Here is a 13114-nt window from a genome sequence, read left to right as displayed (position 1 = left end):
TATACATAGATAGAGTGATGTGGGAATATTTACACAGTAATAAGTATAATCACTAACGAAGTATAAAGTTAAAGCCAGGAATAGAAAACATTTAGGCAACTTACTAAATCAAAAATTACAATAATGATCACAGTAAAAACTTATGTAGATCAATTAATCATACTTGTAGGATTAGTAAATCACAGAAATCAATTTTTTTGAGAAATCAACTTTTATCCTGTAGTTCCTTTGGTGATGTTACGTAATCATCTTCTTCAAGTCACAATAAAGGTAATATTTCAAAGAGAAGTATAGAAAGATTTAGTGATTAATACACTTTCCTAAATTAGATTTGGTCTCTATTTCACAAATCTTGTTTACACGAAGGGTGCTATAGGATCCTGCCCTGCCTCTGTCACTTACTAGTCTAGTCATCTAGGCCTATGACGTTGGAAAATAAATCATGTATCATAAATTCAATATACCTGCCCCATTGGCTACACAGCATTATTATCAAGATGCGGTAACCTAATAGATAAGAAACCACTTCAAAAAATAATAAATCATTACAAAATACAAACATTTTATAATGATATATCATTGCATTTCTATTATCATGCTTAAAATAAACGTGGTGTTTACACCATACAGCCAGAGCCTCATGAAATTTGATCTTAATTTTAATCACATGTCATAGATAAATAACCCTGATGCCAAAATAATGCTTATAGTGATGACTCTAAGTCTGAGGAATTTGGGATCCAGGGAGGTAGTTAATAGATAAAGAAGACTCTGTACTGACTTGTTAGAATTTGGTATGTGGCAAATGTGCAGTTACACAGCCTTAAATCTCTCTTGGGAAACTGCCCAAACATTTGCATTTCCACAATGTATTTATTTAGAAAACACTCTTTTCCTGAGAAAAATCTGGCTCTCAAACCTCTCACTGAGATATACAAGGTCAGTAACTCTCTATTCAGGAACAAGTTGTAACTCCAGTAAGAATTGTTTTTAACAAAAATTCATTTCCATATCCTAGTTGTTATGAATATTTTGGAATTTTCAGTTGAAAATACTACTTATAAAAAATGAACTTCAAAACATAAAAGGAAAATAGAAAGCTGTAAGAATCTCCATTAGATTTTTTTTATCTCGCTCCCTCCACCATAGATTTATTCTAATGTTTCCTTTCTTCATTCATTATCCTTGGTATTAAAGTGCTGCAAACTCACCCAACATGAGAAGCAGCCAAAAAAATACATAGGTTAGAGATAAAAGCAGGTGTTAGGTTTCAGTGGGCAGTTCCCTGGGGATTAGCAAAATTGACCAAGAAGATAACAACATTAGCCACTGCTGAGCAGAAAATTGGAATTATTTTTCAAGTTACATTTTTTCTCTTTCTGGTTGTCAGGTTTTGTCTCTCCTGTCTTTCACTGGTACACTGCAGATAAATAAGCAGTCAAAATTGAGATCTTTCTTTTAGACATGGCAAAGTACCCATGAGCTTAGAGATTAATAGCAAAATTTTTAAAAAGAGTAAGTTCAATGATATGTGATAAAGAAAATCTGAACCAGAAAGTTTAAATTGTATAAGCACCATGCTGATAATATATATGCAAACACAATATGTAATTTTCCAGATAAATTTATAAGATGATATTAAATAACAGGAGTTTACTGCAAAACTTATGATAGGATGGAACAATACTTTCTACATGTTGTTACATGTCTTTCCCAAAATGATGTGCTAGAAATTTAGTGGTATCATTCCAGCCTACTATTGGTCTCTTCCATTCTCTGTGAGCGTTTTGCTTTTTGAATCTTGGCACAGGTTCTCATCCACACCAACATCCACTGCCATTTCCTTTGAGTTGTTCTGTATCAGTCACCAAAGTCAAATTGCCAACATATTTCTAGTTCCAATGGACTTGGATTCTTAGAAAAACAGTCACTTTACATAAAGATCTGTATTGCCTCACCTTATAACTTAGAGTCCAGCAAACTTCCCATACCTAACCAAATTAGAACAAAAATGTCTCCCAGTTTGGCCCTAAAGTCTTTCCAAATCAGTGCTATGTTTTCAATCTTTTAGACTTTCAAGGAGCCTGAGATGACATTCTAAACAAAGAATAAGCTCCATGAATATTGTGCTTCCATTTTTACAGTGCACCCAAAATGATGTCAAGAATTACAACAATTATAATAGCTAACATTTATTGAATTAGTCATCATTCTAATTCTAATTCTTTCCCATGTAATCCTCACATCCTGTGAGGTACATTTTAGTAACATACCCATTCTATAAATAAAGAGAGGATAAATACACTGTCAAATTCACATAATTAGTAAGTTACAGCACTGGTGTTTGAAGCTTTATGGTCTGTGCTGGTTGACTAGGGCTGCTGTAACAAAGGACCACAAACTGGGCGGCTTACACAGCAGAAAGGTATTTCCTCACAGTTCTGGAGGCCAGAGTTTGAGATCAGGGTGTCAGCAGGGTTGATTTCTCCCCAGTAACCAAGTTTGTTTTCTATGTCTGTAAGTTTGTTTCTGTTTTGTAAATAAGTTAATTTGGCTTTTGTTTTAGATTCTACATATAAGTGATATCATATGGTAAAGACACCAGTCATACTGGATTAGAATCCACCACAAATGACGTCATTTCTCATTAATTACCTCTTCAAAGGCCTTATCTCCAAATACAGTTACGGTCTGAGGTACTGGAGGTTAAGACTTCAACATAGGAATAGAAAGCATTCTGTCTGGAAAAATTATACTCCCTTTCTGTGCTCCAGTTTTCTTAACATAGGTGTAATATTTCATATAGGATAGGATTTTTTAAGGGGATTATATTTGATATGAAGTTCATAGATGAGCTCATATCCTCAACAAGTGAAAAATCTCAAAGTTCTTCCTTTTTTCTTTTTCTTTTTGTCTCCTTACTTCCTAGATCCACACAGACAACTTGCCTTTCTTTCACGTACCATCTCAAGAATATTAATATCATAAATAAATCATGAAACAACAAATAATACATTTCTTTCACTAATTACCTTTTTTCTAAGCATATCTTTATTTAGTATTATCTCTTTTGATTTGATTTACGCAATCACCCTATTTTCCTACTTCAATTTGGAAAAATATCTGTCACTTAAGCAAAATTTTATAAATATGAAATCTGCACTACTTGTGTTACATTTTCTTTGAAAAATTTCTTTTAAACAAAATTTTCAATTAAAATGTTTCGTACTTACAAAAAAGTGGAATAAGCAATACATGAAGACACATTATAAAAATGAGCATGAATAGATGGCTTTCCATCACATTGTTTCTAATCTCTCTTAGTTTTCGGTGCTGTTGGTAGAAACAAATAAAACTGTGGATATATCTAAAGATCCATATTATAACATAATTTTAATTCACAAAGTTTATCCTAATTAACTCACTTATTCATCATATCATTATTATTTGGGGTACTGAACACAGAATTGTGAATGTTAATGCCAAGAATGGAAAATGCTTTAGTGAGGGAGACAGTGAATAAGTATACAAATAAATATATAAGTAGTAGTAAGTGCTATTCAGAAAACAAAGCAAGACATTACTTTTAGAAAAATGTAAAATGGTGCAGCTGCTTTTGGAAAGCAGTCTGGCAGTTCCTCAGATGACTAAAGAGAATTATCATATGATCCAATAATTCCACTCTTAGGTAAATATATAAAAGAAATAAAAACATATGTCCACACAAAAACTTGTGTACAAATGTTTATAGCAACATTATTCATAATATCCAAAAAGTGGAAACAGCACAAATGTTCTTTAAATAATGAATGGGTAAATAAATGGTGGTATATCTATAGAATATTTTTAGCAATGAAAAGAAATTAAGTACTGATATATGCCACAGCATGGGTGAACCTTGAAAATATTATGCTGAATGAAAGAAGCCAGACACAAAAGGCCATATATTGTATTATTCCATTTTATGAAATGTCTACAATTAGGTAATATGTCGAAACAGAAATTATATTAATTGTTTCTTACAGATGTGGACATGGGAAAGTTGGTGAGGGATGACTGCTAAAGGATGGGGAGTTACCTTATAGCGTAATGAAAACGCTCTAAAATTGATTGTGGTGATATTTGTACAACTCTGGGAATATACTTAGACCTACTGAAATATTTTTAAAATCAAATCTGTAAAATTAAAATTTGTGCTCATCAAAAGACACTTGTATAAAATTGAAGAGATAAGCCATAGAGCAAGATAAAATATTTTATATATATATATACATATATATACATATACACATTATATATAGAGAGAGTAACAGAGGAACTGGTGGTTGTTACTTTTAAAATATGGTGCTCAAAGATGATCTTTTGGAGGACAGGATATCTGACAAGTGTTCTGACTAAAGGAAGGGACATTGTCATTCCTGTATCTTGTAGAAGAGTGTTCCCAGGACAGGAAATAGCAATTTTAAAGTACTAAACCTAGAATTAGTATTGTCTGATCAAGAATCAACTGTTTCAATGGAGCCAAAGGATTAGGAGGAAGTATCCATAAAGCTAAGTAATTAAAGAAAAGACTGACAGAAAATAAAGTTAAAGTGGGAACTGGGAATGACTTATTGGACACCCTTTCCCCTGGTGAAAAAATGATCCTACCTCATGATCGTGATGATGATACAGCAAAACTTTTCCTAGCTCCTGCCCTTATACTGGTCCACCTAGAAAACATAACCTCAGATTCATATCTCTCCTGACATAATTCATGCCTAATACGTACACCAATTAGTACTAGTATGAATTTACCAAGTTGTATGACTAACACAATTCATTCAGGATATACTTGAATCCTTTGTCCTTCATATCCTGTATCTACTCAATTATTCAGTTTTATCAATACTAACTCAAAACGTCTCTCACACCTGCCCCTTTCTTGGTAGTTCCACTGATAACCCTCTGTTCATAATTTCAATCTGATCTGCAACATTCTAGCTGTTAATTCTACTTATAATTTTGCCCTTTCAACATCTTTCCAACTCAACATCATTCCAACACAAGCTGGATTTTATTAAAGCACAAAGCACATTATGCTTTTTTATATTTCTCTGGCTCAGAAAAATCTGGCTTTTCCTTATCTATAACGTTATTTCTCTAGATAGTTTCCAAAATATTTTATGAGAAATAGTCCTTTGACATATAAATTTGGAAATACAGTTACTATATTCTCCAATAGAAGATACTATCACACATTACCATATTAAGGATTCTTTAAAAGTTCTACAGTTGAGAAACCAATATTAATTTTTAACTCAGGTATAAGTATGTATTAACCTATGAACACCTTTTTAATGTAACAAATAATAACATCCTGCTGAAATGCTATTGTAAGAACACACCTTGACCTAAAGGAATAAAATTGATGCTGCAAATTATCATTGAAGTTAATAGAAAATGTAAGTTATACAACATAACTGTAAGTTATTCTGCAAGTGAGTAAAATGTGTTAGTTCAAATGCATAAATTTTTAGAACTGAAATGGAAATTAAGGACAATCTAGCCAAAGTCATGCCTTTTATGAATCAGGTTCAGAAACATAAATTTATTTCCAAAGGTTACTTGGGTTGTGGCAGAGCTGAGTTTAGAATTTCTAGTTTATTGCCCCAATGTATAAATACTGTTTTTATTCAAGGTAAATAATTTAGCATATATTTATTCTCCACTACTATGTTCCTGGTATATGCAAAGATATTCTCATAATTCATCTTGGCACGTAACATTGCATTTTTATTTAACTCAATTGGTTGCGTATAAATTCTGTAAGGGTTAAGGCTTTCTCTAGATTTTTAAATCTCCCTTAGTGTCTAAAACATCTTGCTATGTGCAACTAGTTACTAACACGACATGACACAACACATTCATATAATATGTTCTTGCTTAAATAACTTCTGATGACATGTTAGAAGTTAAAGGGGATTTAGCAAGAGTGAAGGCCCTCTTCTGCATTCATAACTGGTGCCTTCTCGCTCTGTCCTTACATGATGGAAGGGACAAGGAACCTCTGTGGGATCTCTTTTATAAGAACACTAATCCCATCCCTCATGACCTCTGAAAGGCCCTGCTTCCTAATACCATCACTGTTTGGGAGTTATAATTCTGCAAAAGGATTTGTTGAAAAACAAATGTTTAGACCATAGTATTATCCCACCAACAATGTTGGAAGTCCACATCCTCCACAACACTTTGTATTGTCAGTTTTTATTAATTTTAGTTGAGGTATCTCACTATAGTGCGAATTTGCATTTTATTGATGAATAGTGATGCATCTTTTAATATGCTTATTGGCTCTATGTATGTAACCTTTTGAAAAGTGTCTATTAACTCTTTAATCCATTTTTAATAGGATATTTATTTGTAGTTTGTTATACTTTTTCAATATTGTAATCTCGAGATATATGAATTTCAAATACTTCCTCTCAACTTGTCTTTTCAATATCTTAATGGTACTCCCTTTGATGAACAGAAGTTCTTGATTTTAATGAAATCCAATTGTCAATATTTTATTTTAATTGGTGCTGTCTGTATCCTGACTCAGAAATCCTTGCTAACCTAACCGTGAATATATTCTCCTGTTTTTTTCTGAATTAATGTTTTATCTTTCACATTTAGATCATTTAATTCTCTTGAATCAATTTTTGGGTATAATACCAGGTTGAGGAGTACATATTTTTAATGGGGCCAGCTATTTAAGACAGTAGAGTGTAGAAAGGTACAAGGATGTGTAAGAAGATAATCAGTGCACTGCTTCAGTTTGAGTTTGTTTTCTTGTTTGTGATTTTGCAATGTTAATGGTGCATTTTGAAATTTAAAAAATTAATTACAATAATATATAATTAGCTTAGTTCACTTGAATTTATCTCCACAAATTATAGTTTTATGAGTGTTGTAATAAGACATACTATTTTTTCAGTGATCAGTCTTCTACTGGGAAACTGAATTATTTGGTGCTTTGGCCTCTTTTCAGAGGCAACTTTGTGGAGAAGAGCACTGAACTAGCAATCTGCTGACTTGGATTCAAGTTCTGTATCTGCTGTTAATTAGCTATGGTTTGCTATAGTGTGTATGCATAGTTTTTTTCTTTCCAATACCCTTCCTTTCTTCTGGAAGCAATAGTCCCCTCCTCCTGGGAGTTATATCTGTCCACTCCACTCCTAAAATCATATACTTACATTAAGATTTGCAGTGTTTTTACATTTTTCTATTCCCTGACCCCTGACATTTTAAGGTCCACCAAATCTGTGCTAGTCTCCTGTAGCTCTCCACTTCAAACGTATACATCCAAAGTGGGACACTTCCAAATTTAAACTATCAGTGCTGTTCTCAAGCTGTTCGAACCTAGCCCATAGAAATAGGCATACTATTTTGATTTGGCACGATTCCTTCATATCCTTGGGTCCTCTGTACCAGCAGTTGGACACTCAAGGATTCAAGCAACTTTGGATCATGTAGTACTGTAGTATTTATATTGAAAAAAATTCATATATGAATGGACCCTGCAGTTCAAACCCATATTGGTCAGGGGTCAACCATTTATATGTATATCTATGCATACATTTAAATACATATATATTTGTGGACTCAAATAGTTTATGATATGATGTAGAAAGTATATAACTGCATGACTAAAATTCAAAAGTGTGTTAACATTTCCAAAGTGTTGTGAGAAAATAGGTTATACATTTCACTAGTGATTTTAATGAAGCTTAAAGCAAAATGACATTTATTACTTTATTATTTATTATAAGGCTACACTTTAATGATGTATATTGCAGCTGTGATCTACTAAACATAATCAGAGAATTCTCTAAATTGTTTTTGATGAAGTATCTGTTCTTGCATTTGTGACTGTTTACTGATAAGATTGCTCTCTCCTTCCTGATTCTGACAGCAGCAGCAGCTGAACGTGCGCATGCCTTCCCTTCTTATTCTCTTCCCTTGCTTTGTAAACAATATACATTTCCTTCTACTGTTGAATATAAAGGATAAATAGCCTTAAAGATAAAATGTATATATGCTTTTCCATTATTTTTCTGCTATGAATCCTTAAATCACTTTAAAACAGAAAGTTTCACTTTCCTACTAAAATGTTTCCTATGGAGTGTAAATGTGTGGGTTTATCACTTAAATCACTGAAATTCTTGAATCAGTTAACTCTCTAAGTTGAGGTAGAAGAACTAGAGTAAAGGACTGGCTGGAATGTTAGACATTTCTTTTTCAACAGTTCGGTTTGCAATCTCAAAGAAAACCTGTTTAGGAAATTAGTTATGAAAACAGAAATACATTTTAAAGGAAACAAAGATGAAAATTTGGAAATATGTTTCTTTTTAAAACATTGGAGTAAAGGGGGAGAAATTAGAAATTCAAAGTTGTATTAAATAAATAATAGAAAAATGCAAGAAAAATTAAAATATTATTAGTACTGACTCACAAAAAACAACAGCTATGAGAAAGATGTGGCAAATAGAATTGCGTATGAAAATGGCTCTTAATACATACTTAGTCATGTTGATCAGCATTTACCCATGTCTTTCAGTTATTGCCATTTTAATTTGTATTTTTAAGATTGAAATAAGACCTATGTACTTGGATATTATTAGATATATGCACAGAAAGTAGTGTGTCTACAATATTGAATGCTTCATATACATGTTTTAAATCTGACTCGTGGAATTTGTGGGCAGATATGTATGAGAATACACATTAAATGTCATATAAATTTACATTTGGAACTGTGCACAAGATTCCTACTAGTCTATATATAATCCCACATTAACCCTTTATTTATTAGATATATCTGGGTTCTATATTTCAGAGATGAATTACACAATGAAGAAAGAACAGATTTTTTTGGCTTTTGTATGCCTGCTGCTTAGTTGTGCCTCTGCCCCTCTTACTGCTGTCCCTGAGGAAGATGAAGAACATACAAACAGCACAGGTAAAATCTTAGCATTCATCATTGTAAGCTAGTCATATCTCTCAATTTTAATCCAAATACTTAACATTTTTCTCCGTCTTGTAGGAGAATCAGTTTTTATTGAAGTAACATTTTTCCAAAACTTTGGTCCAAAAACGGTCAATTTAGCAATAAAGATCTCTCTTTTGCAGCCTCTATATTAAATACTGAAGTATCTCTGGAAAATTGCAAGGAGCAAAATGCTGTAGAAACAATGCTCTGTGAACCTTGCTGTTACCCTTTTGCTGGGAAGAGTATGAGAAGGAAAAGGAAAATGCAGACATCTGAGGTTTCAGCCATTCTCTCCTTTTTGCCCTTATTCCCCAAATAAGAACTTTCCAGATGAGTCTAATGTGAGAATCTAGTCAAGCAGGACACTAAGAGATCTAATCCCATAGAGTTCTGCGTCTAAAAATAAATTACAGTTGACCTTTGAGCAGTGCGGGGTTAGGGACACCAAAAATCTGTGTTGTCAAAAATCCATATATAACTTACAGTCAGCCCTCTATATCCACGATTCCCCTATGCCTGGGGTTCTGCCTGCAGATTCAACCAACTGTGGATCACATAGTACCATAGTATTTACTAGTGTGTGTAAGTGGACCCACACAGTTCAAACCCATGATGTTCAGGGGTCAACTCGATAACAATAAAACAATAGGACAAGGAGAAGAGCGTGTAGTGATTGTTATTATAGATTTATTTCTTTCTTAAAAGTAGTATTTTGTGGCAAATTAGGAAAACATTGATAGAAATCTCAAGCATTGTTAATAATGAGAGACTGAACAAAGTGATAGTTTCTATTTGTATGTATGTTTATGATGTACAAAAAGATTTGCATACATTTTTAGTTCATATCTCTAACAGCTCTTTAAAGTGATTTTGTTCAGTGTACTTCCCTTTGATAAAGATTGTATAAATACATCTTAAGTGCCTGAAACTCTGGCTGGTGCTAGGGAAGAAGTGATGACTGAGACGAGGTTCTCCAGAATCTCTTGGTTTCACAGGGTTTCACAGAGACTGAAGTGTTGACAGATTATTTAGTATAATGTAGTAAATGAATTGATAGAGCCAGGCATAGGGTGCTGCTGTTGATGCAAAGAAGGGGACCCATCAGGCTTGGCAATGGGAAAGTTTGACACAGAGAAGTGGCCAAGTGGTACATGCTGCATCACTTCAGTCTGCACCCAAGAATGAGACATTGGGAACAGATCTGAAGATCTGGACTCACAGCTTGACGTCCACCTGCCCAGGCAGACCCAGCTTACATCTGCCCCGGCCGACCAGTGGACAAGAAGCAAACTTCTCTGGGATCAGAAGGGCCACTCACATCCTACTAATGGGTGAAAATTAGAGGCTTATTGTTATATGCCACCAGAAAAAAAATGTATATTGTTAGGAAAATTTCCTAAAGATGGAACATTACTTGATACAGTAAAAACCGTTATGTATCTTTCGAAAACAGAAATTTGGGCACTATGTATGAGATGAGCTCTAATCCCTCACTTGGCTCATTTCTCAAAAGGGTTGGCTGAAGTTCTAATATTTTGGAGGTTAGGTAAAGACGGCATGTGGAGGTTAAAGTAAGTCCCAACAGGGAAAAAGCAGGCAATCTCATCTTGGCAAGCAGGAGGAGGAAAAAAGTCCAAGTGTTCGCAATATTCACCTAGTCTAAGCTCCCTCCCTTAGGCTGAGAAAATGCTTGCCAGTTAATCAGGTTTCTGATGTTGTTGCTGCTGCCATTGTTGAGTCAAGGAACCAGAATTAACTCACCTATAATTAAGCCAGAGTTTAAAATCTCTGGATAAATCCAGACCAAACCCAGCTGGAGAAGGAAAACATTTGATCTTAAAGTTAGACTTGAACACCACTTAGCTGACTGGCTGCACAGTCTTATCTAGTTTTGGTTTCGTGTTTGTTTTTAATTAATCTTGCAATAGCATGATCCTGCATCTGAATCAATTCAATTTTGGAGATACTATTTATCACATTATGCCGAGGTCATGCCATCATTTTATAGAAGGATACCATTTCATTGAAATAATGTATTATCATTTTATTGAAAAACATACAAGATTTTATGGCTTCTCTCACAAGTCAATAGTAGACTTTTTAAAATTAGTATAACCAGTAGTGAGGATGAAATAAAAGAAATTTCTTGGTAAGACAAAAATGATAAGAAAAAACTAGTGGTGATAAGCTTTAAAAAAAAAAATCCTTTGGCCTAGGAGAGAGATTAGCAGGGAGCATTTAGAGAAAGGCAAGTATCTTTCATAACATTTAGAATCAGATAGATATAAGTTTGCTTGTGTGGTTTGCCACACAGAAGCTTTGCAAAATTAGGTGAGTTTATGTAAACTCTCTGACTCCCAGTATCCTAATCTATAAATAAGTGATATAAATGACTACATCCAAATGGTGGTTGTGTAAACTGCATAAAAGCATGCGGCACTTTTTCTAGCACAGAGAAGGCAGAGCACATATCTGTGTTCTTCCCTTGCAGAGAAATAAAAGCTTTTAGTCAGAGTCAAGTAACATGCAGACTCCTAGATTCCCAAACAAATTCCAGGAGAATAATTTTAACAGTCAAGGACAGGTATGTTCCCAGATATTAACATAAGCCTTCCATCCAACATCCCAGGACAGGGGGAGAGAAGAGTGAGATTGTAATCCTCAGACTATGTGATATAAAAATACAAGCAATTAATTATGAAAATGATTAACTAATAAACTGTAATTCTATTTATGTTGCTTTATCAGATTAAATTCCTGTTACATCACCCAGTATGTGTTTTCCAGTTTTATGGCCTTAGGTAGATTCTTGTCGCTGTCAATTCTTTCCTCAGTTTCAAGTCCCAGGAAGTTAACCCCTGACCCCCAAGCTTAAGTATCTCATTATACACTCATGAAGCACCCTGAACTTCTTGAATATTTTCATAAGTGAGTCTTCAGTGTCTGCATGCTCCATGAAGGCGGAGGGGCGGGGGGTTACTGCCATCTAAGTTACTATCATACCTGCCATGACAGCACAGTGCCTGACACGCATGATCAATGCACGGCTGTTAACTTTTGAAAAGGTTTATCCAGAGTAAGGAATGAAAACAAGACAAATGTTCATCCCTTTTGAGTGGAGTGGCATGGCTGTGTTTCCAGTGAGGCCACCTGTTCACTCCCCCCATTCTGGAATGCTGTGCCTGAGTGAGAGGTTGCAAGCTCACTGCACAAAAGAATATTCTAAAATAGAATTCATGTAAGACATACATTAAAATGTGAATGGTAAAGATGAATAATTAGATAATAGCTAATACAAGATATCAATCAAAGTGAATTCTTAGTATTTTCTTTAGGAATTTGCTGTAAAATCATCACCTGCTTTCATCATTGAAACCATTTTTAGTGTTTATAAAGTGAAGTTTAGAAGAAAAATTATTGAGTGGAAATAGTATGATTAAATCTATGTGCTTGACCTAAATGCTAATTTAGGAATCACTGCCACACAGATCTGTAACAATATCGCTCAGTTATTAAGAAGGTGTGAGATATCTGGTATAAAACTGTGGAGGTCAATACTAAAGCCATCACTTATGGTATGAACTGAGCAATTAATTTTTGAAGTGCTATTTTATAATTAGTAAAATTCAGATGGTGATATATAATTCATAAAGTTGTTACAATCATTAAGTAATATAATTATAAAAAGTTTGTTGCACATTACTCAGTAAACGTTAGCTGTTACTGCTGTTAGAACGACAGTGTACTATATTTTGTGTCTGTGATGCACTGTCACCATCTTGTGGCGTAATTACTAATAGCAGGTTGAACTTGAGGCATAGCCTTCATAATACACAAAATGTAAAATAAGGGATTTGGTATGATGATAAGGAATGTCAACTATATGAAGAGTCAAAAGCAGGGCAGTCACCAATGAGAAAGAATCTGATATAAATTATTGATTTATAAGAAACAGTTTTCCCTAACTATATAGTATATGGCAACTCAGGTATTAGGCAAAGCTGTCTGTGTTCTACTGGTGGATATCTCTATTAAAGGTGCCTGTCTGAAGCACTGCTTCAGTAATCTGATGTCTGTAAAAGTTCTAAAGTGAAATTAACT

General features: G+C 33.9%; 1 protein-coding gene across 4 annotated transcripts in view; it reads left to right on the top strand.

Moving 5' to 3' along the window:
• TFPI (tissue factor pathway inhibitor) overlaps positions 1–13114 on the top strand; it is a 53966-nt gene that overhangs the window by 13942 nt on the left and 26910 nt on the right. For all 4 annotated transcript variants that reach the window (XR_004136767.2, XM_010991781.3, XM_031451772.2 and 1 more), the window contains exon 2: positions 8861–8983. Coding sequence is in view for 3 of the 4 variants with exons in the window: in XM_010991781.3 (XP_010990083.1) it covers positions 8863–8983 (121 nt within the window). In the remaining variant the exon portion in view is untranslated. The remainder of the gene's footprint in view (positions 1–8860; positions 8984–13114) is intronic.

The sequence above is a fragment of the Camelus dromedarius genome, chromosome 4 (assembly GCF_036321535.1).
Source record: "Camelus dromedarius isolate mCamDro1 chromosome 4, mCamDro1.pat, whole genome shotgun sequence".
NCBI lineage: Eukaryota > Metazoa > Chordata > Mammalia > Artiodactyla > Camelidae > Camelus > Camelus dromedarius.
Note: the sequence above shows the minus strand (reverse complement) of the source record. Positions and strands in the feature narration are given on the sequence as shown.